The sequence below is a fragment of the Neophocaena asiaeorientalis genome, unplaced genomic scaffold, assembly GCF_003031525.2.
Source record: "Neophocaena asiaeorientalis asiaeorientalis breed wild unplaced genomic scaffold, Neophocaena_asiaeorientalis_V1.1 scaffold232, whole genome shotgun sequence".
Taxonomy (NCBI): domain Eukaryota; kingdom Metazoa; phylum Chordata; class Mammalia; order Artiodactyla; family Phocoenidae; genus Neophocaena; species Neophocaena asiaeorientalis.
Genome location: NW_020175672.1, coordinates 16081 through 43449, shown reverse-complemented (window position 1 = coordinate 43449; position 27369 = coordinate 16081). Strand labels below are relative to the sequence as shown.

Sequence of the window (27369 nt, the reverse complement as noted above, 5' to 3'; positions counted from 1 at the left end):
TTTATAGCAATCCCCTCTCTGCCCCAGATCCAGCTATAATCCAGGATCAAAACTCGAATCAGGGACTTCCCTGGTGGTGCAGTGATTAAGAATCTGCCTGCCAATCCAGGGGACACAGGTTTGATCCCTGGTCTGGGAAGATCCCACATGCCGTGGAGCAACTAAGCCCGTGCGCCACAACTACTGAGCCTGAGCTCTAGAGCCCACAAGCCACCACTACTGAAGCCCACGCTCCACAACTACTGCAGCCCATGTGTCTAGAGCCCGTGCTCCACAATAAGAGAAGCCACCGCAATGAGCAGCCCGTGCACCACAACTAGAGAAAGCCTGCGTGCAGCAATGAAGACCCAATGCAGCCATAAATAAATAAATAAATTTATTTTTAAAAAAAACTGGAATCAAGCATTGCATGTGCCTTCAGTTTCCTTTCATCTAGAACAGTTCCTCAACTTTTCTTTGATATATATTCATGATACAGACATTTCTGCAGAGTCAGGCTAGTTTGTAGATTGTCCTTCAATTTGGATAACAATTTTTTTGAGGAACCACGTCCTATTATTCAACTATTCATTCCACAAACTTTTCATGAAACTGGTTATTATAGGACTCTGAGCAGGATACTGAGGGCAGTTTGATGAATTATGCAGTGTTCTTGTTTTCAAGGTGTTCACTGGATAGCTACACACCTGGCAAACAGCTAAAATACAAGCAAGGCACCATGTGAGTGCAGGGCAGAGCAAGAGCTACTGGGACGACTTCTTGGAGGCAGAGGCATGAGCTGTGCCACAAAGGATGGGCAGAAGCACAGATTCCCTTAATGAATTCCTGGCATCTTCTATGGGAAACATCTGTACTTCCTCAAGCAGTGTGTGCCATGGCTGGGACTCAATAAAACAGAAAACCCAACAAGGCCAGAAAGGGGAGGGGCGGTCCAGGGCACTTTCATCTGGGTACCTCACTCTCATCTGGGTACCTCTGGGCTCTAAGCTATGTCCCAGTCAGCAGCTGCCTTGGTGACAAGAAGGCAAAGTCTGTCTAGGCAGTGAAGTGTGGGAAAGGGCCGTGAGTGCCACCTACTGGCACCACGGCAGGCCTCTAGGCTGCCACAGAGGGCAGTAGGGCAGCTGGGCAGTTGGCTGGTTGATAGGAAGCTTGTCATACTATGGCAACGAGACACAGAAGTGGCTCAAATTTCTTAAACTGGGTTGGCACTTGAGCCACTACTGCTAAGCTCCAGAACCCTATGAGATTTTCAGTAAAGAATGGACTGTGCAAAGCCAACCACAGTACCTGGCCCTCTAGATGGGGAGGGACAAAATCTGGACTTCATTAATTCAGGTTTGTCCCAGTAACAAAACTTAAGTAGCCCCTTCTCCAAGCAGGCTCTGTGCTGGGCACTGAGGGTACAGATGAATCAGACACGGATCCTGCCCACAAGGAGCTCGCAGTCTGAACTGGGGGTGGGGAAATGGAACAAGTAAGTACACAAATAAGTGCTTAAAGGATCACAGGTGTTCTGAGAGCTGTTTGTACAGGGTCAGTGAGCACACTGCATGCTTGGCTCTTCCGGTCTTGCAAAGCTCTTGAATGGTGGAGTTCAAAAGAGCTCATGTTTCTTGAGCAGCCTACTATGCATCAGGCACTTGACATTTATAATCTTAACTGGTCCTGTGATTAGAGGAAGAGCCTGAGTCATATAGAGAGAGGGTAACTGACTTGCTTAAGATCACATGGTCAGTTAAGGGGCAGCTTGGGACTGGACCCCATGCTCTCTCTACTGAACCACACTGCCTTCCAGGGCACATATCCCATCTTCTTCCCTTTTTTCCCACATTTAGCCTGGGGCCAGCACAAGCATCTGATGGGACTAACCAATTGACAGAAAATGATAAAGTAGGAAAAGCCTTAAGTGAAAAGGAGGTTATCTGAGGGATAGAGATACTCTGATTAGTTCTGCTGTCTAGAACCTTCTCCCCTGGAAGAGACCCCTTCTCTTAGACTGAAGATGAGAAAGGCCAGATCCATCCCTTCTTCTTCGTGGTCTCCATACTACCACCACCACTTTCACAGCTGCATGGCAATACAATACTTTAAAGTGGTCTTGGTTAAAACAAGCTTGGCAAACAAATCTAATTGGTAGGTTATAGAAGTACAGGAAGCCCCAACATCACTAATCATTAGAGAAATGCAAATCAAAACTACAATGAGGTATCCCCTCACACCGGTCAGAATGCCCATCATCAAAAAATCTACAAACAATAAATGCTGGAGAGGGTGTGGAGAAGAGCGAACCCTCCTGCACTGTTGGTGGCAATGTAAATTGATACAGCCACTACAGAGAACAGTATGGAGGTTCCTTAAAAAACAAAAAACAGAACTACCATATGACCTGGCAATCCCACTACTGGGGATATATCCTGAGAAAACCATAATTCAAAAAGACACATGCACCCCAATGTTCATTGCTGCACTATTTACAATAGCCAGGACATGGAAGCAACCTAAGTTTCCATTGACAGATGAATGGATAAAGAGGATGTGGCACATATATACAATGGACTATTACTCAGCCATAAAAAGAAACGAAATTGAGTTATTTGCAGTGAGGTGGATGGACCTAGAGACTGTCATACAGAGTGAAGTAAGGCAGAAAGAGAAAAACAAATACCGTATGCTAACACATATATATGGAATCCATAAAAAAAAAAAAAGGTTCTGAAGAACCTAGGGGAAGGACAGCGATAAAGACGCAGATGTAGAGAATGGACTTGAGGACATGGGGAGGGGGAAGGGTAATCTGGGACGAAGTGAGAGTGGCATGGACATATATACACTACCAAATGTAAAATAGATAGCTAGTGGGAAGCAGCTGCATGGCACAGGGAGATCAGCTCAGTGCTTTGTGACCACCTAGAGGGGTGGGATAGGGAGGGTGGGAGGGAGATGCAAGAGGGAGGAGAAATGGGAATATATGTATATGTACAGCTGATTCACTTTGTTATACAGCAGAAACTAACACACCACTGTAAAGCAATTATACTCCAATAAAGATATTTAAAAAAAAAAAAAGTACAGGAAGCCCTAGTTTTCTGTAGACTGGGCTGACTGCAAGCTTAACAGACTCTAGGAGTATAATGCAGCTGCCAAGAAAGCTAATGCAAGCTCAGGCCATGTTAATAGAGTCTTAAAATCTCTAAAAAGGGGATCACTGCCCTGCTCCTCCCAATAATGGTCATGCCACACTGGAATTCAGAAGGGGCACCAAAAACTTTGTGGCCACTTCATTAGAAAATGACTAGGATGAGGAGAAGACTTGAAATCACAATTTAGAGAACCAAGGGTTATTTGGCTTGGAGTTCTGTCTCTTAATATTTAAAAGTCTGGAACAGGAAAAGGGAGCTGTGTAGTCCTAGAAGACAGAGCAGGGACCAAAGAGGGGAGCAGTAGAGAGCGCTAACTACATAACAGCAGCCCACCATGTGTCAAGTGCTATGCCAGGTGCTTTCACAGTATTACGTCAGAATTCACCACGACATAAAATATAATACTTTTCTAATTACAAAGTGCTTAAGCTTACATTATTCCAACTGCCCAGAATGTCTTTCCACTGAGCTCCCTGTATCCAAATACTACCCATCTCCAGGCCCAGACTAAATGCCCCCTTGTCTATGGAGTCTTAACTTTTCGTATGTACTAATTACAATTCTCTTACCAGACTGAAAGTTCTTTGAAAGGCAAAGGTCATGAGGATACATCTTTATGGTCCTCCTCAATGCCAAATGGGGCATACTGCTCATGATGGGCCTTAAGAATGAATAAATGGCAAAGAAAATGCACAAATGGCCAAAAAACATTAAAAGATGCTATCAAGGAAATGCAAACCAAAACCACAACTAGATATCACTACACACATACTAAAGATGGCTCTAATAAAAATGACAACGGGGCTTCCCTGGTGGCGCAGTGGTTGAGAGTCCGCCTGCCGATGCAGGGGACGCGGGTTCGTGCCCTGGTCCGGGAAGATCCCACATGCCGCGGAGCGGCTGGACCCGTGAGCCATGGCCGCTGAGCCTGCGCGTCCGGAGCCTGTGCTCCGCAACGGGAGAGGCCACAACAGTGAGAGGCCCGCGTACCGCAAAAAAAAAAAAAAATGACAACGAATGTTGGCAAAGATGTGGAGAAATCAGAACCCTCATATTCTATATTGCTGGTGAGAATGTTAAAATGGTGTAGTTACTTTGGAAACTAGTCTGACAGTTTCTCAAAATGTTAAACATAGAGTTACCATATGACCTGGCAGTTCCACTCCTAGGTATAGATATAAAAACATACGTTCACACGAAACCTGTACACAAATGTTCATAGTAGTGTTATTCGTAATAGTCAAAAAGTGAAAACACAAATGTCCATCAACTGATGAATGTATAAATAAAATGTAGTATATCTATACATGGAATATTATTCAGTCATTAAAAGGAACAAAGTACTGATACGTGCTACAACAGAGATGAACCCTGAAAACATATTAAGTGAAAGAAGCCAGTGACAAGGTGCCACATATTGTATGAGTCCATTTATATGAAATACCCACATAGGGAAATCCATGGAGACAGAATGTCAATTAGCAGTTGCCAGGGTCTGGGAGAGGGGGGAATGGGGAGTGACTGCTAATGGGACTGGGTTTTTTTGGGGGGAAATGGTGATGAAAATGTTCTGGAATTAGAGAGCAGCGATGGTTGCATAATCTTACAACTATATTAAAAAACCACTGAACTGTATACTTTAAAAGGGTGAATTTTATGATATGTGAATTATATCTCAAAAGGAAAAATAAAATGAATGAGTAAATGTTTGACCAATCGGAGTCTGCTTATCATTCAGGAGGGAGAGTGTGCCTCATACCTAGAGGTGCCTAACTGAGGGCTGGATGTTGCCCATCAGAGAACCTAAAGAGGAGACATGAATACTGGAGAGGAAGTGAGGCTGGAGACAAAAGTGCCTTGGGTCCTAACAGCCCCATCCTGAGTCCCAGTTGGCCCTGGGAAGGATACTGCTCTGCCTGCTGGACTCTGAACCCCTGGGAATTTCAGGGGCCTCCTCCAATTGTTTGTGCTTTATATTCGGTCCCTGCTCACTATCTGCAAAAAATATACAGACTTCCCGGGAGGCCTGGGTGCTATCCTCCCAAACAAAAGGGCATTGAGATGGAAGCCTCAGCTCAGCCTCAGAGAGGGATTCTTATGCAGCCTTCCTGGGCCTCCCATCCACATGAATGGAGGATCCTGGAGACCAGTCAGCCTGCCCAGCTGCTGTACCCTCCTGCTGGGTAGACTCTGGAGAATAAACAAGGTTTTATTCAACCAGTCAATCAACTGGCCAGACTCTATCTGTACTGTGTGCTTTCTGAGTGCCCAGTCAGCCTTGTGTGACTAGCTATGGTGAAGGCAGGAGGAGGTGCCATCTACCTGGCTGTGACAGCATGGCCTCGGTGAGAAGACACACGCATGAAGCAACTGAGGAGAAAGACAATGAGGTGAAAACTAAACATGATACCATTTGGCTCAGACTTTAAGGCTGTGGAAATGTTGATAAGAAAGATCAACATGGGCTGGAACTAGCAGTGAACTGCAGTGAGAAAAGCACATACTTTGCATTCACATGGGACTCGGTTTAAATCACAGTTCTACTCCTTACAAGCTGTAGGGTAGTAAGCACTAAATCTGTCTGAGCTTCAAGTGGAAAATGATTATAATGCAATCTGTTTTGCAATACTGCAGCAAAGAATGAAGGTAATACATATACAGTATCTGGTACTCTGCCTCACATAGAGTGGGTATCTAATAAATGGCAGCTATTATTATTAGGGAGGGTGAGCTTTCTGGAAAAGGAAGGGCTTGAAGTGGGCAATGAACCACAAACAGGATCTAGATAGGGGTGTGAGGAGAACAGGGGTAGAGTTGGAAGTGCTACAAAGGCTCACAGGTAGGAAGAAGTAAGCTGTGTGTTTAGGGCTAGAGAAGCCAGTTCTGACTGGAATGGGGGTTCTTGGGACAGAGGGGAGCCAGCTTGGCTGGGAGGAATGCAGGGGTGGGGTGGGGTGGGGCCTGTCAATGAAGAGCAGAGTTGAGGGCAGGACAGATAAGGGATCTAGATTTGACATTTATCTTCAGGAACCTTATAGACTCCCAGTAAGGCAGACTGAAATGGTTCTCCATTGAGCTACAAAAATCTCCCTGAGCCTGGAAAAGTGCTGGGAGGAAACTGTGACCCAGGCAAGCTCCATTCTGCTTCTGGCCTCATGGCCTCCTCATCTGTAAAATGAAGTGGTGGGTCACTTCCAAGAGGGTGACTTTGGGTAAATTACTCAAACAATCCAAATTTCTGTTTCATCATCTATGAAATGGGGCTATACTACTTGCACAGTTTTAAGGATTTAGTGATTTAAGTCTCACGTAATGCCTATCTTTAAAAAGGCATTCAATAAACATTGGTCACTATTAGTAATAGTTAATAATGTTATTAAAATATTATTATTTTATGTGCTTTATAATATACATATACAATGAATATATGTAAAAATATACAAAAGTATGCTGTGAAAGTAATATGCTATAAACATTAAACAAAACTCTGAATATACATGGGTTCTAAAAAAATGTAGTAAAACTAAGCATGATAGGCTGGGTGTCTTTCTGCTCCACCTTAATATCCATTTACCTTGTGTTCATTCGCTGGGGTCTCTGAATGCACACTAGGAGCTTAACAAAAATGTAGAGGGTAAAAATAGATTATCCAGAAAATCCTATCCATTATCTTAATTTATTTTGCTAGTTCAGGGGCGAACACTTAGTGTAATTAACAACACTCAAAAACAACACCTACTATGTACTGAGCACCTGGTATGTGCCAGGCACAGCACTCGCTGGTTTTTCTCATTTAATTTTCTCATTTAATACTCACAGCAAAGGTGTGAGGTAAGTCAATCATCATCCCACTTTGCAGATGAAAAATCTAAGGCTAGAGAGGTTAGGCTACTTTCCCAAGGTCACAGAGCTAACAAATGGCACAGCTGGGATCCAAACCTTGTTTTCTCAGACTGATAGCTGGGAGTCAAACCTTGTTTTCTCAGATTCTGAATTCCTTACTGACAGGATTCCTGCCAGTGATATGAAAACCTCTCCAGCAAACCCACTGACAGAGTCACAAGAAGAGAACCACTTATGGCCTTAGGAGGACTTTGGCCCTGGGACCACTGCTCCAAAGAGAGGAGAGGGAAGGAAGCAGGATGTAGAAGAGCCTTAAAGTTCGAAAGTCAGATTTTCTGAGGAGGCTTTTCAAACAGGACAGAGAAAGCAGAACTGTGAGGAAAATTGCTAAAGTGAATATGGTAAGCCCAGTAACATATTAGTTTGACTATTTTTAATATTCTTAGATTTCTCTATGTTCCTCAGTTTCCAGGAAAACTCCATGGGAAAAAATCCAACTGGTTCCAGTCACGCTGACAGGATCTGTGTTATGACCATGACTGAGCTGGGACTTTGGAGAAGAAGCACTTGGGCCACAGCAATGGTGGTGGGGAGATACAGCCTGACAGCTGCCCCTGCTGGGGAGCCCTGGGGGACAGCAGTTTTGTGGTCTCACTGCCTCCGTGGCTAGATCAGTGCCCAAGAAGGCGCTGGCACACACAAGCTGGTAGGCACTCAGATTGGTTCCTTATGTTTCTCAGCAATCAGAATGGTTGCTGAAGAGGGCAGACAGCAGAAGCAAGAAGAACTACAATCCTGCAGCCTGTGGAATGAAAACCACATTGACAGAAAGACAGACAAAATGAAAAGGCAGAGGACTATATACCAGATGAAGGAACAAATAAAACCCCAGAAAAACAACTAAATGAAGTGGAGATAGGCAACATTCCAGGAAAACAATTCAGAATAATGGTAGTGAAGATGATCCAGGACCTCGGAAAAAGAATGGAGGCAAAGATCAAGAAGATGCAAGAAATGTTTAACAAAGACCTAGAAGAATTAAAGAACAAACACCTAGAAGAATTAAAGAACAAACAGAGATGAACAATACAACAACTGAAAAGAAAAATACACTAGAAAGAATCAATAGCAGAATAACTGAGGCAGAAGAATGGATAAGTGACCTGGAAGACAGAATGGTGGAATTCACTGCTGCAGAACAGAATAAAGAATGAAAAGAAATGAAGACAGCCTAAGAGACTGCTGGGACAACATTAAACACACCAACATTCGCATTATAGGGGTCCCCGAAGGAGAAGAGAGGGAGAAAGAACCCAAGAAAATATTTGAAGAGATTATAGTCGAAAACTTCCCTAACATGGGAAAGGAAATGGGCACCCAAGTCCAGGAAGCACAGAAAGTCCCAGGCAGGATAAACCCAAGGAGAAACACACGGAGACACATAGTTATCAAACTGAACAAAATTAAAGAAAAATTATTAAAAGCAACAAGGGAAAAACAACAAATAATATACAAGGGAACTCCCATAAGGTTAACAACTGATTTCTCAGCAGAAACTCTACAAGCCAGAAGGGAATGGCATGATATATTTAAAGTGATGAAAGGGAAGAACCTACAACCAAGATTACTCTACCCGGCAAGGATCTCATTCAGATTTGATGGAGAAATCAAAAGCTTTACAGATAAGCGAAAGCTAAGAGAATTCAGCACCACCAAACCAGCTCTACAACAAATGCTAAAGCAACTTCTCTAAGTGGGAAACACAAGAGAGAAAAGTACCTACAAAAACAAACCCAAGACAATTAAGAAAATGGTAATAGGAACATACATATCGATAATTACCTTAAATGTGAATGGATTAAATGCTCCAACCAAAAGACAAAGGCTCGCTGAATGGATACAAAAACAAGACCCATAAATATGCTGTGTACCAGAGACCCACTTCAGACCTAGGGACACATACAGACTGAAAGTTAGGGGAAGGAAAAAGGTATTCCATGCAAGTGGAAATCAAGAGAAAGCTGGAGTAGCAATACTCATATCAGATATAACAGACTTTAAAATAAAGACTATTACAAGAGACAAGGAAGGACACTACATAATGATCAAGGGATCAATCCAGGAAGAAGATATAACAATTATAAATATATATGCACCCAACAAAGGAGCACCTCAATACATAAGACAAATGCTAACAGCTATAAAAGAGGAAATCGACAGTAACACAATAATAGTGGGGGACTTTACCACCTCACTTACACCAATGGACAGATCATCCAAACAGAAAATTAATAAGGAAACACAAGCTTTAAATGACACAATAGACGAGATAGATTTAATTGATATTTATAGGACATTCCATCCAAAACCAGCAGATTACACTTTCTTCTCAAGTGCACACGGAACATTCTCCAGGACAGATCATATCTTGGGTCACAAATCAAGCCTCGGTAAACTTAAGAAACTTGAAATCATAGTAAGCATCTTTTCCGACCACAACACTATGAGATTAGAAACTACAGGGAAAAAAACGTAAAAAACACAAACACATGGAGGCTAAAAAATATGTTACTAAATAACCAAGAGATCACTGAAGAAATCAAAGAGGAAATAAAAAAATACCTAGAGACAAATGACAAAAAAAACATGACGATCCAAAAACCTATGGGATGCAGCAAAAGCAGTTGTAAGAGGGAAGTTTATAGCAATACAATCCTACCTCAAGAAACAAGAAAAATCTCAAATAAACAATCTAACCTTACACCTAATGGAACTAGAGAAAGAAGAACAAACAAAACCCAAAGTTAGTAGAAGGAAAGAAATCATAAAGATCAGAGCAGAAATAAATGAAATAGAAACAAAGAAAACAACAGCAAAGATCAATAAAACTAAAAGCTGGTTCTTTGAGAAGATAAACAAAATTGATAAACCTTTAGCCAGACTCATCAAGAAAAAGAGGGAGAGGACTCAAACCAATAAAGTTAGAAAAAGGAGAAGTTACAACAGACACTGCAGAAATACAAAGCATCATAAGAGACTACTACAAGCAACTTTATGCCAATAAAATGGACAACCTGGAAGAAATGGACAAATTCTTAGAAAGGTATAACCCTCCAAGACTGAACCAGGAAGAAATAGAAAATATGAACAGACCAATCACAAGTAATGAAATTGAAAATGATTAAAAATCTTCCAACAAACAAAAGTCCAGGACCAGATGGCTTCACAGGTGAATTCTATCAAACATTTAGAGAAGAGCTAACACCCATCCTTCTCAAACTCTTCCAAAAATTTGCAGAGGAAGGAACACTCCCAAACTCATTCTATGAGGCCACCATCACCCTGATGCCAAAACCAGACAAACATTACCACAAAAAAAGAAAATTACAGACCAATATCCCTGATGAATATAGATGCAAAAATCCTCAACAAAATCCTAGCGAACAGAATCCAACAACACATTAAAAGGATCATACACCACGATCCAGTGGGATTTATCCCAGGGATGCAAGGATTCTTCAGTATATGCACATCAATGTGATACACCATGTTAACAAATTGAAGAAGAAAAACCATATGATCATCTCAATAGATGCAGAAAAAGCTTTTGACAAAATTCAACACCCATTTATGATAAAAACTCTCCAGAAAGTGGGCATAGAGGGAAACTACCTCAACACAATAAAGGCCATATATGACAAACGCACAGCAAACATCATTCTCAATGGTGAAAAACTGAAAGCATTTCCTCTAAGATCAGGAACAAGACAAGGATGTCCACTCTCACCACTATTACTCAACACAGTTTTGGAAGTCCTAGCCACGGCAGTCGGAGAAGAAAAAGAAATAAAAGGAATACAAATTGGAAAAGAAGTAAAACTGTCACTGTTTGCAGATGACACGATACTATACATAGAGAATCCTAAAGATGCCACCAGAAAACTACTAGAGCTAATCATTGAATTTGGTGAAGTTGCAGGACACAAAATTAATGCACAGAAATCTCATGCATTCCTATACACTAACAACGAAAGATCAGAAAGAGAAATTAAGGAAACAATCCCATTCACCATTGCAACAAAAAGAATAAAATACCTAGGAATTAAAAAAAAAAAAAAAAGAATGGTTGCTGAGCAGCTGAGCACATCAATCCCCTCTCAACCACCCCTGCCCCGCCCCCAACTCAGCTGTCACTGCTGTTAGAATAAGACAAAGCTCCTTACTATAGACAGTCTCCAATGCCTTGCAAGACCTGCTTATTCTCTAAGCTCCTGGCACCCCCCTCTGAGCTGCAGTCCCATCAGCCTTTTTCAGTCCTTCACACCTGCTGTTGTTCCTCCTGCCAGGGGCCTCTATAAACAAAAGTTCCTTCTGCCAGGAAAGCTCTTTTTATCCTTCTTCACCTAGGTTAATTCTTCCTCTCCTTCACCTCGGACTCAAGCTTCCTCTGGGAAGCTTTCCCTGACCAGAGTAAATCTCTCAGAGGCACTCAGGATTCTCCATACCATTCCTTTGCAGCATTTGTCACAGTTGTAATTTCATATTTGCATGATTAACGTCTGACTAGGCTTTAAGTTCCATGAGGTGAGGTCTGTACATTTTTGGCTTGCCACTGATCCATCAGGGCCTAGCACAGTGCCAGCACACAGTAGGCACTATTTGTTGAATGAATAAATGACTGAACTAATTCACCATTTTTATTTTTTTCCTAGGGGATGTCAGTTCCTCCATTTACAGGTTTATTATGACTGTAAATAACTGTTAACGTCTGCCTAACTCTTACCATTCACCAAACACTTCTACAATTCTCAATAGGTATTTGTTAACTGTTTACATGAACAGAGATGAACAACACAGCAATGGTCTCCCACCTCCAAAACTCACAGTACTGTGAGAGAGACACAGAGAGAGAGAGAGAGACAGAGAGAGAGAGACAGAGAGAGACAGAGAGGAAGAAGGAAACAGATGACCCATCCCAAAAGAGGGTGATAAGTGCTACCTGGAGGGCTAGGGAAGGCTTCCCTGAAGACGTGACACTGATGAACCAAAGGATGGGTAATTTTCTAGACCACAAGAGTTCACCTGCCTGGAACTCTCAAAAGATCCTGGGAGGGTGGCCTGTGAAGTTATCTTACAGTCAAAGTCACTGAGGAAGTTAAGGGACTACCAGCTCAAGGCCATACAGCCAAGGACCAGTGGGGCCAGCACTAGAGGCTCAATCCCAGGGCTGGGCTCCCCTTCAGGGGCATCCCTCCTTCCCCCAAGCCACCCCAGTAAGCCCTGGCTGTTCTCTGCTCCTCGGCTTGGCCAACCACCTGACTCTGCTGGGGTTCTCAGCAGCTGACTGGCTGTTTCCACAACTCACCTACTCTTGAAGTTCATAAAAAGCTGCTAACCCAATCTTCCCCAGTTGCTTTCCATCACCAGGGAGCAAGCAACCAGAGACTCAGTAAGTCCACACCTTAGAAAAGGTGCCAGGCCCTGGACCACTCTGCAAAATTGCTTGTTTGGTGAAGGCCCACTTGAGCAAGCCCTGGTGTTTTAGTGTGTGATTTGGACCCTCCCCAAAGGGCTCAGTTTTTTCTGTACAGCTTAACCGTGAGAATTATATTTCAGAGCTCTCAGTGGGAAGCCCATTAACAAGATTTGGAAACTAAGATTCAAAAAGGGAGGGTCTATTACCTACTAAGGGTCATAGAGACAGTTACTGTGACAGAAGTGGAACCCAGGTCTTGTTTTCTTTATTTAATAATCTTCACTTTAACGCCAATTATTTATATAAGAGAACCACTGAGAATTAATTTCTGAAAGTATTATTTTAAATAAAAAATATCATCTTTAAAGTTATGTGACGATGTTAACAGATGAGGTTTGTAATATATTTTAAATACATACTGCTCTTCTCTCTAAAATCCAAGCCAGCTATTTAGTGACAAATTCAGTGGCAAACTTTAATAACTTCAGTCAAACTTTAGTAACTTTTCTATCAGTGACTCATTCTGTCTCCTGAATAATAATGAACTTAGTAATTCCAGGGTAATACAGCAACTAGAACAGTCTAGGTTTAAATCCTGTCTCTGCTGGCCTTCTTCCTGACTCTCTGTCCTTGTTTCCTTATCTATAAAGTGGAGGTAATGATATCTATCTCTTGGGATTGTTATAAGCATATACTTAAAGAGCTTAGAATTGTGCCTGGCACACTACAAGTATTCAATTACTGCTAGCTGTTATTTTTTTTTTAACATCTTTATTGGAGTATAATTGCTTTACAATGTTGTGTTAGTTTCTGCTGCATAACAAAGTGAATCAGCTATACGTATACATATATCCCCGTATCCCCTCCCTCTTGCGTCTCCCTCCACCCTCCCTATCCCACCCCTCTAGGTGGTCACAAAGCACAGAGCTGATCTCCCTATGCTATGTGGCTGCTTCCCACTAGCTATCTATTTTATATTTGGTAGTGTGTATATATGCCTGCCACTCTCTCACTTTGCCCCAGCTTACCCTTCCCCCTCCCTGTATCCTCAAGTCCATTCTCTACATCTGCGTCTTTATTCCTGTCCTGCCCCTAGGTTCTTCAGAACCTTTTTTTTTTTTCCCTTCTTAGATTCCATATATATGTGTTAGCATACAGTATTTGTTTTTCTCTTTCTGACTTCACTCTGTATGACAGACTCTAGGTCCATCCACCTCACTGCAAATAACTCAACTTCATTTCCTTTTATGGCTGAGTAATATTCCATTGTATACATGTGCCACATCTTCTTTACCCATTCATCTGTCGATGGATACTTAGGTTGCTTCCATGTCCTGGCTACTGTAAATAGTGCTGCAATGAACATTGTGGTACATGACTCTTTTTGAATTATGGGAACCCAGGTCTTCTAATCCTAAAAACCTTGTATTCTTTCTGTAACATTATGCTGCCTTCCAACATCCCAGAATTCAAAAAAACCTGTGTGGGTTATACCCTACCATTCAAAAAATGCTCTCAAAAAGCATCAAATTACAAGAGTGATGCCAGTTGGGCCTTGACCTTTGGCCTAGGATAAAGCTTTTGTTTCAACCTACTGCAAGCCACAGGAACATTTACATATTTACTGGTTAAGAGAGTCAGATGTTTTGGTTGCTCTGATGCCATCATTAATATCTTCCCATCAAGCCAAAATGATACAACAATCAATAGACAGACAGCCTCCCTGAGGCCCCGAGACAGCCAAATGTATTTACCAGCCAGAGTTTTTGTTAATTAGATAAAATCCCTGGATCAATATGCAGAACATTTACCTATACTGTAGCTAAGCACATTCTGGACACCTTAATCCTGGCACATGGACAGCAAGCGCCTCAAGCCCCAAGCTGGGGCATCTGGGGACAAGAACCAAACCAAGCCTTCAATGCAGAGCTAGAATAAATGTATTTAGCCTTCAACAAAACCCAACCCATTCTTCTTTCCTGTGTTGCAAATCAAACCAGACTTTTTCCCAAAGGTATCTAGTAAAAAACTTTTAACTGGTATGAAGTACTTTATTGCCTAAAACCATCAAACCAGAAATCAAAACAAGATGTCAAAACAATCTCTAAACCGATCATTGAGGCAGCATGCTATATATAGCGGGAAGAGTCAGAAAGACCCATTCAACTGCCTAGTTGACCTCTCCACTTGAATATCTCACTGAAACGTTAAACTCAGCATGTTCAAAACTGAACTCATCATTTTCTTCCAACCAGTCCTCCTCTAGGATCTTCATCTCAGCGAATGGTAACAGCATCTCCACAGCTGATCAAGCCAGAAAACAGAAATTCATTCTTAACACCTTCTTCTCCTTAATCAACCATATCCAATTCTATTCATTCATTCATTCAAGATTCACATATTGAGTACCTACTACATACCAGGTACTGACACTGTTCTACACAACACCAAGTCCTGTCTAGCTTACCTCCTCCATCTCTGCTACTGACATCTTACTTCAAGTCACCACCTGCCATCATCCTCTCTGGTCTGGACTACTCCAGTCACTTTCAACCGGTCTTCTCCAACCACCACAGCTCTATCAATCTATTCTCCACAGAGCAGCCAGAGTGATCTTTTAAAATTACAGATCTAGATCATGTCACCATGTATGTGTCTTTTTCTCTCACATACACACACCTTAAAATTCTTCAATGGCTGCCCACTGTTCTTAGTAAAAATAAAAATCATTAACTTGGCCAACAAATCCAGTGTGATATGGTCCTTGCTTAACTTTCCAACTTTATTTCACACCCTCTCCCACTTACTCTCTAGAGTCCAGTCATACTGGCCTTCTCTAATTCCTTCACATCTTTGCTTGACTCAAGGCCTTCTACCTACTGCCCTTCTAATACAATGTTCTAGTTTTCTCTTCATCCTTCAGAGTTCACTTCAATCTCACTCAGATGCTTTGCCTTACTGACCACATAACCCCACCCCTAACCCCTCCTATACTCAAGGTTCGATTCCCAAGTGTCTTGTACTTCATTTTTTAAAGAGTTTTATTAAGATATAATCCACAGGACTTCCCTGGCAGTCCAGTGGTTAGGATTCCGTGCTTCCACTGCAGGGGGCACAGGTTCAATCCCTGGTTGGGGATCTAAGATCCCACAGGCCGTGAGGCACAGCCCAAAAATAAATTAAATAAATATTTTAAAAATTCTCCTCTAGGGCTTCCCTGGTGGCGCAGTGGTTGAGAGTCCGCCTGCCAGACACGGGTTCGTGCCCCAGTCCGGGAGGACCCCACATGCTGCGGAGCGCCTGGGCCCGTGAGCTATGGCGGCTGAGCCTGTGCGTCCGGAGCCTGTGCTCCACAACGGGAGAGGCCACAACAGTGAAAGGCCTGCGTACCGCAACAAAACAAAACAAAACAACAACAATAAAAACTCTCCTCTAAAAAAAAAAAAGGAGAAATAAAAAAGATATAATTCACATACCATAAAATCCATCCATTAAAAGTACACAACTCAATTGTTCTTAGTAGATTCAGAGTTGTGTGATCTTGACTACTAACCTCAGAACATTTTCATTAGCCCAGAAAGAAACTCTGGACCCACTAGCAGTCACCCCCTATGCCCTCCCAACCCCAGCTTCTCCAGTCCTTGGCAATCACCAATCTACTTTGTCTCTACGGATTTGTCTGTTCTGGACATTTTATGTAAATTGAATCATATAATATGTGGTCTTTTGTGTCTGGCTTCTTTCACTTAGCATAATGCTTCCAAGGTTCATTCATGTTGTAGCATATACCTAGCAGTACTTCATTTCTTTGTACTGATAAATAATATTCCACTGTATGGCTATACCATATTTTTATTTATCCATTGATCAGTTAATAGACTTTGGAGTTGTTTCCCTCTTTAGGCTACTATGAATAATGCTGCTGTGAACGTTCATGTACAAGTACATTAATATACATGTTTTCATTTCTCTGCAGTACATACCTAGGAGTAGACTTGCTGGATCATAAGGCAACTCTATCTTTAATACTTTGAAGAATTGCCAACTGTTTTCCAAAGCAGTTACACCATTTCACATTTCCACCAGTAATATATGAGGATTCCAATTTCTCCACATTCTTACCAACACTTGCTATTATGTCTTTCTGATTACAGTCACCCTAATGGGCGAGAAGCAGTATCTCATTGTGGCTTTGATTAGCATCACCCTAATGCTAATGATGTTTGGCATCTTTTCACACGCTTATCAGTCATTTGAAAATCTTTTTCAGAAAAATGTCTATTCAGATCCTTTGCCCATTTTTAAATTGGGTTAACTTTTTTATTCTTGAGTTGTAAGAGTTCTTTACATATTCTGGATGCAAATCTCATATAATTTACAAATATTTTCTCCTTTTCTGTGGGAGAGTCTTTTCACCTTCTTAAAAGTGTCCTTTGAACACAAATGTTTTTAATTTCCATGAAGTCCAATTTATTGGTTTCCTATGCTTTTGGTGCCATATCTAAGGAGGCTTTGCCTAGCCCACAGTCACAAAGATTTAATCCTATGTTTTCTTCTAAGAGTTTTATAGTTTTAGCTCTTACATTTAGGTCTATGATCCATTTTGAGTTAATTTTTGTGTATAGGTGAGGTAGGGCTCCAACTGCATTTTTTTGCATGTGGATATCCAGTTGTCCCAGCACCATTTGTTGAAGAGACAAACTGTTCATCACTTTGAAGTACATAATTATAATTGCATAATTAGTCACCTGGCTCCCGGTTAGACTGTAAGTACCAAGAGGGCAGGAACTGTGCCAATCTTGCTCACCACTGTACCTCCAGCACTCAGTCCAACACCTAGTTCCTAATAAGCAGTCATATATATTGGTTGAACTAAGTAATAATTCTATTATTAATAATGAACACTCAACAACTCTGTAAGTTATAGGTACTATCATTTCCATGTTACTTAGTCTTATAGAAGTTAGGCAACTTGTGCCTTGTTTTGCTGGTTCTCGATTTTTGACTTAATGTGCTCCCTCTTCACCTGAGAAGAGGGTCAACGAGCTCCTCCAGAGCGAGGACTGCTTCCCCTTCCTCATTTTGTTGCCACCAACACAAATTCAGCTCAGGGCTAGGCACAATGGACAGGCTGGACAGATGAGTGACTGATGGACAAATGGACAATGCCCTCCATGACCAGGTCCCTTCCTATCTCCAGTCTCTCCTGGCCTCAGGCTGTGATCCAGCAACACCAAACAGTATATAATTTCCCCTCCTCACCACACACTCTAGGCTGTTTCTTGCCTCAGTGCTATCACTTACACTGTTCCCTTTGCCTGGAACGCCTTCTCCTTCTATTTGCTAAGCCCTCCTGATATTTTAAGACTCTAATCTTTTTCACTAGGAAATGTCTGAGAGGTGTCATTTCCTCTAGGACATCTTCTCTGGTCCCCCAGGTTGATTAGTGGTATATCCTGGCCTCCTGTCTCAGTACTGATCACACTGTGTTACCACAGTCTTCCCCAGACTCCTTCACTGAGGGCAGGAATCATGAGTGGTCAGATGTCCCCTGTGCCAAGTATACAACCCAGCATATGACAGGTGCTCAGTAAAATTTTGTCAAATGAGCAAATGAATCCTGGAGAGAAAGGGTAGGCAGTCTGCAGTCCAAGATTGACACCATCAGACTTCCTTCTTTTAAAAAGCGCTTGGGCGGATGGAAACAACTGAGTTAAGCACTCAGCAGAGGGCTTTCCTGGTGGCACAGTGGTTAAGAATCCGCCTGCCAATGCAGGGGACATGGGTTCAAGCCCTGGTCCGGGAAGATCCCACATGCCGCAGAGCAACTAAGCCTGTGCGCCACAACTACTGAGCCTGCGTTCTAGAGCCCGCGAGCCACAACTACTGAAGCCCGCGCGTCTACAGCCTATGCTCCGCAACAAGAGAAGCCATCACAACAAGAAGCCAGCGCACCGCAACAAAGAGTAGCCCCGCTCGCTGCAACCAGAGAAAAGCCTGCGTGCAGCAACAAAGACCCAACGCAGCCAAAAATAAAATAAATACAATTTAAAAAAACCAACAGAAAAAGCACTCAGCAAAGGCCCAGCTCCCTGCCGGGAGAAGGGAAGTGGGTAGGGGTATAGTCTTTCACCCAAGTTTGTTCGAAAGGAAATGTGATCTCCACTGGGAGAACAGGAGGCCTCACTTCTGCCAGCCCTGACAGCTCCTCACATGGCTCAGCTCGAGGTTGGACAGATGTGCCTTCAGACTGCCCTGTGCCCTAGGTTTCGGGTGAGTGGATCCTGAGTCCAGAAGCCAGGCTGGGTTTGGGCTAAGCCCAGAAGCAGGGCCACCTGCTCATGCTGCTGACAGGTGGGACAGGGGCCTCAGGACTGGGCTTCCACTCCTGAAGAGCGAGACCTGAACTTGCTAACAAGGTTTAAGTGTCTTGGGGGAGGAAGGAAACAGTTGCCACACAGGGAGAAAGGAGGAGAGGATAATGGGAAGAAAAAGGGACCCAGCCTTCCTCTGATATAGCCAATGGGAGTATGGAAATAAGACTCTGGATTGTCTACTTCAGGTTTGCTGAAAAGTCAGTAAAAAGCAGCTTTCCCCTACTTTCACTGTGCTGGAGAAGAGGATAAGACATGTGGGAAACCAGACCTTGTCCCTGCCCTGGGGAGGCACACAATCCAGTGGTTTAAGGTGAAGTCTAGCCCAAACCTTCTTAATATAAAAAAGAGTATGGCGAGTGGCAGAACCTTCCCTGCCCCTTTAGCCAGGCAGGCCCATACCACAAACGATTAGCCAGCTCTACATAAGACAGGTCAACAGTGCCCACACTTCAGGTGGCTGTCCAGAGCTGTTGGCTTGCTGCGTGAGGATTCCTCATCTGTTCCTGATTTGGGCAGCGTGGGAACCGCACTGGTTTTCCTGTTCATGGGCTGAGTGCCTCCTCAGTCCTGATGTTCAGCCCTGCTTCTCCCACCTGACCTCCAACCTCTCTTCTAGCAAAGGATTACTCTCCTGCCATGGCTAACACGGCTCTTCCTAGATGACCCACGTACTTTCCCAGACCAACAGGCAGGTGTGGGGCAACGCGCAGATCACATTCAGCTGGGAGGAGTCAAGGAAGTCTTCACAAGGGCTGTAGGACTTGAGCTGACGCTGGGAGGCTTTAAGCAGAGGGTAATGAGCACCGTGTACAGAGAGCCATCTGTGTGGACGGCCCACACCTAGAACCTAGGAACTGCAGATTCCAGAGTATCCTTAAAGAGGATGATGAAATTTCCCGCCTCTGAGCAGAAGAGCTTCAGATCGCTGCCCTTCACTATCCAGAGCTCTCCCAAGGCTCTGGGGCCAGCGGAAGGTAGGGGGCCATCAAGGCAGAGACACACACAGCATAGAATCCAGAGAGGGCAAGAAGGAAAGGAGGGTAGAGGACAATATTATTACCAGGTCTGAGTTTTATTCCAAATACTGATTTAACCACACATCATACACATGGTGACCCAACCACGTATAAACTATAGTAAATATCTTTTAAAAATTGAGAATGGAATTCTATCCTGGTATCCGCAGGTCTGTTGGGCAGAACTAAAGGCCAGGACACACAGAGGAAGAAATTAGGGGTAGCGTTAAGCACCTGTGCAGAGTCTAGGGCGTAAAAAGGCTAAACAAGGGCCTGCAGTAGGAATTCAAGAAAGCTTCCTTCTAGCAAGGGTGGTCGGGCTCTCCCCACTCCTACCTGTAGGTCTAGCTCTCTAAGTGGGAAGAACTGTGATTGGTAGGTTACATGTTTGTTTCCTTGAGACCAGGTGGTGGTGGAGGGGGGAGACTGTCAATTCTGAGGGGCAGGGTCTGTGCCTTGCTCATCTCTGACCCCCTCACGAGGGGTGAAGGGAGGTTCTGACTGAGTCATCATGACCAAGAGAGATAGGACAAGAGGAGGCAGGAGAAAGGCAGGTTAGAGACTGGTGACACACAGGAAAGTCCCTACAGACCCTATCCACACAGGCAAGCATGAATGTTGTGAATCACACACACAACATAAATTCAATCACTTCCTGTAATTTTGTGGCAGGGGTTTACCTGCTAATGAGAAAAATGTGTATTTGAAAGAGCTAAATCAATCAACCCTTGGGGGCTCAATGGAACAGGGTAAACTCAGCCTCCCCTAGGTGATGGAAAGGTGGATTCACAGCACTGCTGCTCTGTAAATGCACTGCCTATACTGGCTCGCCAGAGGAAAGCAGCAGCCTGGCAGCAGTTACCTCAGCAGTCATCAACAGGTGATTAAAGGGTCAGCAAAAGCCTTAAAGGACGGGGCACAGCCACTTTCCGCCCCCTCATGCCATCGTACTGCAGCAGAAGGAAATGAGGCTCATCTGTTTCTGGCCACGCACTGCCTGGAGTTATGAATGGCTCTTATAACAACAAGCTGACATCTGTGCTTGGTTTTAAAGATGCATCATCGCATGTTTATTAAACTATTGCTCCATAATATTTATTTGGCTACGAAACAACTCCCAGCCCATACTTCCAAAAGTGGTTTATTAAAAACTAAGCCTTGAACATTAATACTCAAAAGCACCCTTGAGAATCAATAATAATGCTGCAGATAAAATGCAAGGGAATCAAAGCAGTAAGTCTTGATGGGGGCTGTGACTGCCTTTCAACACTTTCTTGTATGTTCAGGCAACTGGAGTGAGGGAGCGCACCAACGGGTGTGCAGCGCTGGACGCAGTGACAGCCTCTCCAAACACCTGACTTCCTGTTTAAAATGTGGACATAGTGGCAGGGAAGGGAGTGTGTCCTATGGCCACCTAGCTCTATACAAAAGGCAAAAAAATGGCCAAAGTTATGCCTAATGCAGGCCACTAGTTTCACCAAGAATGAAGCGTCTGCCCCTGAATAACAGCCCCATACTGATGCCCTATGTCTGAGCATCCGTCCAAGACACAGACTCTGCCCTGCCCTGGGCACCAGGCAGAGGTCCGAGTGAAGTCCTGTCCCTGAGCAAGAACAAGTCTCAGATCTAACTGACCAGTGGTTACTAGGGGAACAGCTGAGCCAGGGAGGCTAGAAATGCAGTCAGCCCCTGGGCAGGAGCCCAGCATGTGCACCCAGCCCTGCAGGCAGGCTGCTCTGGCAGAAAGGTCTCTTCCAGCTCCCTCTCAAATCTCCAACCCTCTCCACTGGTGCCCACCTGCACCCCATCCAGGCAACAAGCAATTACAAGTGACCGATCCCACAGAGAAACAAGAACAAACTGGAAGATTCACTGAAGAACCTACAGGATGCAGAGGAACTCCAAACCACATCCTTCAAAGAACAAAACAGCCAAAGGATCCGGGGATGTTTGGGGCCAGAAAAAAGACACAGGGACTGATTCTCTACCTTAAAATATCTAAGGGTTGACCTGGGCCAAAGGAGCCCAAGTGACTCGGTGACTACAAGGAAGTCACAGGGTTCAGTTCCCAGCTCACTGTGAGGATTTCCTCCAAGGCAGAGCCACCGCCAGAGCAAGGGGCCCATCCCGCTCAGCCCTCCTGCGCGGGAGAGCAAGGCCTGGGGTATGACACTCACCTGTTGACTTCTTGGACATTGTTGGCTCGAACAGCTTCCACCAGGGCTGCATCTGAAGAGAGAGGGGGCACTGGTCAAATCCCTGGCCAGGACCTACCCCTAAGGGCTGCTTGGAGGGCCCAGTAAGACAGTGGAAATGGAGGCACTTCAGAAACATGGGCTTTAGCAAGTGAAAGGACGCCAAGATATACAAAGAGAAAGCTAGTCATCCCCTGCCTACGTGGTAGCCTCTGTTAACAACTTGTCTTCCACATCTTTCTATTAGAGCCCAAACGCTTCGCTCTCATCACAAAGGTGATCCGAATAACGTGTTAGTACCACGTGTGGCCTACAGTAAACACTCAGTGTGTGAACTCCTTCACTCTTCATTGGCTATAAAGCTCTGCAGGTTTATGTGATTATCATTGTTGTTATTAACCATCCCCCTACCTTGCCCCACTTTCTCCCCCCACTTCAGTTTCTCAGCCTAGTCTTGAATCTTGATGTCACAGGTCACAAGGCCAGCAAGAGGGACAGGATAGGGAGGAGCAGGCAGGGATGTGGACCCCTCTGAGAGTGGAGACAGCCTCGACCAGGAGGCCAGGCTCCAATACACTCTGCCCGCTATTCACCATGTGCTATGGCAGCCCCTCTCCCTCTCAACCCCCGCTTCCCTGACTATAAAGCAGAGACAGTAATCCCTGCCCTGACGGCCTCACAAGGATGCTAAAGAAATGAAATAATGGCTGAAAAATCTGCAAACACCCAAGTGCCAAGCCCAACAAAGGGAGATCCAAAGCAGAGGGTTCCAATCAATCCTTTAGGAATCACCAGGCCTAGCAGAAACGCAATGTTAAGTCTGGCCTGGCCTGGGCAGCCTGGAGGCTGTTGGCACCACCTTGTGGCCATAGGAAAAGCTGCCTGGCTCGAAAAAACTCAAAAGTCAGCAGAGGCACAATTCTTTCCTGGGCCGGTGCAACACTTTGAGCCCAGCTGGTCCTGAGCTCCACTGATGGGCACTGGACAGACTCATACCCATCCCTGCCTCAAGGAGCTCTCAGTCCAGCCAAGAGAGTCACCCAGTAAAACATGAGAGGAAGCACTGGAGCCGGGTAGAAGTAGCAGACTCGGGCTCCAGTCCTAACTCTGCCACTTACTTTCTGTATGAGCTGGCTAACTTACCTAACCTCCTGAGCCTCAGTTTCCTCATGTGTACAAAACCCACCTTATCATGCATATGCAAACCAGTCCTGTGGTTCAGACCTATGCATATGCCGCCACCTCACCTCCTGGCCTAGACTGCAGGGCCAGGTCTTCCTTGGTTACCTTCCCCAGTTCTTCCAACACACACCCAGGCATGCTTGGGCAGCCCCTAGCTAGAAGGGAAACAAGCCTTCCTCAGATATTGCTGTATCCACTCTCCCCTCAGTCTTCAAAAAGAAGTGGCCTCTCCAAGGTCACAGAGGGAGTGAGGAATGAGCTGAGATTAGAACCAGGGCCTCCTGGCTCCTAAAGGGCAGTAATGACTGTGCTGCACTGAGGGTCTCAGCTTACAACTCAAAGTAAGGAGACAGGGTAACTGGCAGGTCAGAAAGGTTGAACTGGTCATGGTTTTGGTCATTATCTATTTTGGTGAACAGACCCTAGTCTCTTTGCTAGGGTTCATATGCCACAAAGTCCAATCTGGAGCCTCCCAAAAGCTCTAAGGCAAGACCTTGGACACCTTCCCCCAATCCTTCTAAACATACTGGCCTCGGAACATTCCCTGCTCATCAACTTTCCATTGCCTACAGGAGAATTCCAACCTTTCCAAACCCTTGTGCCTGATATCCAGACCCCGCTCCATCTGCTCTCACCTCATTCCAAAGACCCCTTGTCCTCCAACCAGGATGGACACTCTGCTAGCCTCTATACATGCCATGCTGACCTGCGACTACTTTATCTTTGTTCCCGGAAACCTCTGCGTAGAATACAAACCATCTCAAGGTACACTTACTAAGTACCTACACTAAATACCAGAGACTATGGTGGACAAACAACGTGAAAGTATTAGGGAAAGGAGCTGGCATCAACCTGAAAATATCAAGATGCACTTGCTGCTCTCATGGAACTCACAATATTCACTCTCCTTTTCATCTTTGCCTTATCCTTCGGAACTCAAGTTCAAATTCCCCATCCTCCAGGAACATCTCCAATCATTCAGGAAGGCTTTCCTGACCCTGCTGGCCTTCTGATCCCTCAACAACACACTGTCAAACCACTCACCAGACCTACAGGTCTAACTGCCTGCACTGTCCCCTTAACTGTCATTGTGTTAAGTTAGGAGTTCTACATTGAGCTCCAAAGTAGGCACACACAGAGTATAAAAATATTGGAAGTAATAGAATCATAGCATGCCCAAGCTAGAAGAGCCCTTAGGGGTTCTATTTCAACACCCTCATTTTGTAAATGAGAAAACAGAGGACCACTGAGGAGGAGCAAAACTCCAAAGTCACAATGGGAGTTAGAGGCAGAATCAAAACAAGATCCCAGGTGTCCTTACTCCCCATCCAAGGCCCTTCCTTTATAGCTGGTCACATCTGTTGAATAAACAAATGAATGTCAAGGGAGTCCCTCCTCTTGGTCCAAAATCTCAGAGCTTGGGATGCATGGAATCTAGGAACACCATGCCTTAGTCTTCTCCCTTGAGGAAAAGCTGAGAACCTGAGTAGCTGGACTCACGTAGGCCAGAAGTCTAGCTCTCTGCCTCAGCTCCATGCACCCAGGGGGGATGCCAACCTGGGTCAGCCAGCCCCCATGGTTGCTCTGGAGCTCTACAGAGCCACTTCATTGTCTTCCTTCTCCTGCCAACTGCCCCACATAGGAAGATCACCTCACGCCTGAGACCAGGCACAGCAAACCTTAGGAGTCTCCCTGATGGATACACCCACGCTGCTGAACTCCAAGAGTCAAAATAACAGCACTGTAAGCGTACTGAGAAGTCACCCTTCACTGTATAAACGGGGAAACTGAAGCTAGAGAGCAGCAAGGGGCGAGCAGGGCCAAAGCTGGCATTGAAACCAAGTCTCCTCTTCCTTTCTCAGGCCACCTTAGGGAGGGCAACTTCTCTAAAGCATCTAATGGTTGCCCTTAAAACACGCGTGGTTCCTTGGAGACCTCTTAAAAGAGGAATTGAACCAGGTGATACGGTAGAGAAAATGCTCCCATTGTACAGATGGACAAAGTGATGCTCAAAGAAGGGAGGCTGACCTGTAATAACTGTATTATTATACAATAATAGTTGTATAACTTGGGAAATTATACAACGCAGAGACACTGAACTCTTCGGCCTGCTCTATGACCTGATGATGTCTAGGTCCTACAAGGACTGAGGCTCCGGTGGTCTAAATCTATATGCAACTCCCACCCTCCAAAGATACGGAGTCAGGACACTCCTCTGGCCTCTCACTTCCACAAACCCATACTGTCCCGATAATCACCCTTGTTGGACGGGCTCTTGCTGTAACAGTGTACCACCAGCACCGTCGCCAGCGCCCACACGCCCATTCCGGCCCTGTTGAGGGCCCCGTTCCAGCTGTCCTGTCCAGGCTGAGTGTCTTCGGGGCTAGGAAGGCGTCCCCACGTGGCGGCTGCGAGGCAGGGGGTCTCGGTACCTCCTCTCTGGCGCCCCCCAGTGGCTGCCCCTTCTCTTGTGAGTAAGGTCGGCGATGTTCCAGGGCGCCCCCCGATGGCTGCCCTCCGCCACTGAGGCTCCCCGCGTCCCCCGGTGCTCACACTCCGGTCGGTGGCACTCCCACGGCTCCGGAGAGATGGGGACCTAAACAGCTGGAGGAGCAGCCGCGGCGCCGGCGCTGTTCTCCTCAACACCAGGGACCCCAGCATCGTGACAGCTGCTTCGATAACCCGCTGGTGCCGGCCCCTGTACTGGCCACGTCCAACATGGCTGCCGCGGCGCGTTCGAAGACGCCGCGTAGTGGAATTACGCACTACTTCACGGGAGTGGTAGTCCACAGCCCTAGATCTTGACGCAGCGGAGGGAAAAATAAACTACACTTCCCAGAAGGCTCTGGAACTTGCGCCAGAATGACTGCCGGCTTACGGGAGCCCGAGGCATGTTGGGAAATGGAGATAGGGCGGGGGGGCGTGGCAAGAAGGGAAACAACCAAGTAGGGGCGCGGCGATCAAGAGTTAAGGTTGAAAAAAAAAAAGCAATTTCTAACAATTGTAAATTAAACAGGAATCTTCAGCGAAGGCCAATTATGAAACTTATGTTTATTTATTTTAGCCTATATCTCTTTTCAGCCTGGGACTGCTTTTCAAAAAGATATCTAGGTAACTGGTGCACCTGAAATAGAAATTCCTTTTCTTTTCCTACACAGGCTTCCTTTCGGTTGAAAAGCTGACGCCCTAATCTTGCTTGTCTTATTTTCAAAGGCTATCTCATCTCATCCTCATGGTAGCTGCATGTGGGAACCTGGGCAAGGACTATAATTCCCGTATACAGGGAAGGAAATTTAGGCTCAAAAGTGAAATGATTTGTCAATAAATCAATAAATAAAGCTCAAGTCTTCTGACTCCAAGCCCATCCTCTCCATTAACACCTGCACCCCCAACCTTACCTCTCTTCTCCAGAGTGAACCCACAGGTAGGCAAAGGAGGAAGCTCTTCTTTATGCCAGTTCCAGCTCCTGCTCCTGCACTTACTTCACAGTATCAGAGCCTTCCCAGATGACTCTATTTAAATTAGCAATCTTCCTTCCCCTGTCTTTCTTATCCTGCCTACTTTTTCTTCATAGCCCTTACCACCTGACATACTAAATACTTATTTGTTTTGTTTATTGTCTTTCTCCAGTAGACGTGAAACCCACGACACAAGGACTTTATTATTTTTTTCACTTTCACACATCACTAGCACCCAGAACAATGTCTGGAACAAAAAGAGGTACTCAATAAATATTTGTTCAGTGAATGGCTTACTCTCACTTTATTAGTGTGGGGGAATGACTATGAGCTTTAGAGTCCAGGCAGACCTGGATTTCAATTATGACTCTTGTGTTTACTACATGTGTGACTTTGGACAAATTTCTTTGCCTCTCTGATATATAATTTCCTCATTTTTATCAAAGATAATAATACCTACCTTCAAGACAATCAGTTGTATTAAATGAGATAATATGTAGACCACCACCATTCCTGGCTCACAGTAGGTCTTCAAGAAATGGCAGCTCTTGTATTGCCTGCATTTGGGGTTTATTGGATTCCCTACTCTAAACTTCTTGTGGGCAGAGATGGGGTTTCTCATCTCCCCATTCCTTAGCAAAGGCACTCAGCAAGTAGCTGTTGAATGAATGAATGAATG

The 27369-nt window shown here is 44.7% G+C and overlaps 1 protein-coding gene across 2 annotated transcripts in view; it reads right to left on the bottom strand.

Moving 5' to 3' along the window:
* The window catches only part of CLPB (ClpB family mitochondrial disaggregase), a 145510-nt gene extending 119561 nt beyond the window's left edge, over positions 1-25949 (bottom strand). The window contains exons 1-2 of one of the 2 annotated variants that reach the window (XM_024731828.1): positions 25491-25949; positions 22033-22084 (exon numbers count right to left, since the gene is read on the bottom strand). In XM_024731828.1, the coding sequence (XP_024587596.1) occupies positions 22033-22084; positions 25491-25893 (455 nt within the window). In that variant the 5' untranslated portion in view covers positions 25894-25949. The remainder of the gene's footprint in view (positions 1-22032; positions 22085-25490) is intronic. The other variant, XM_024731830.1, reaches the window with a different exon arrangement.
* Positions 25950-27369: the final 1420 nt, after the last annotated feature.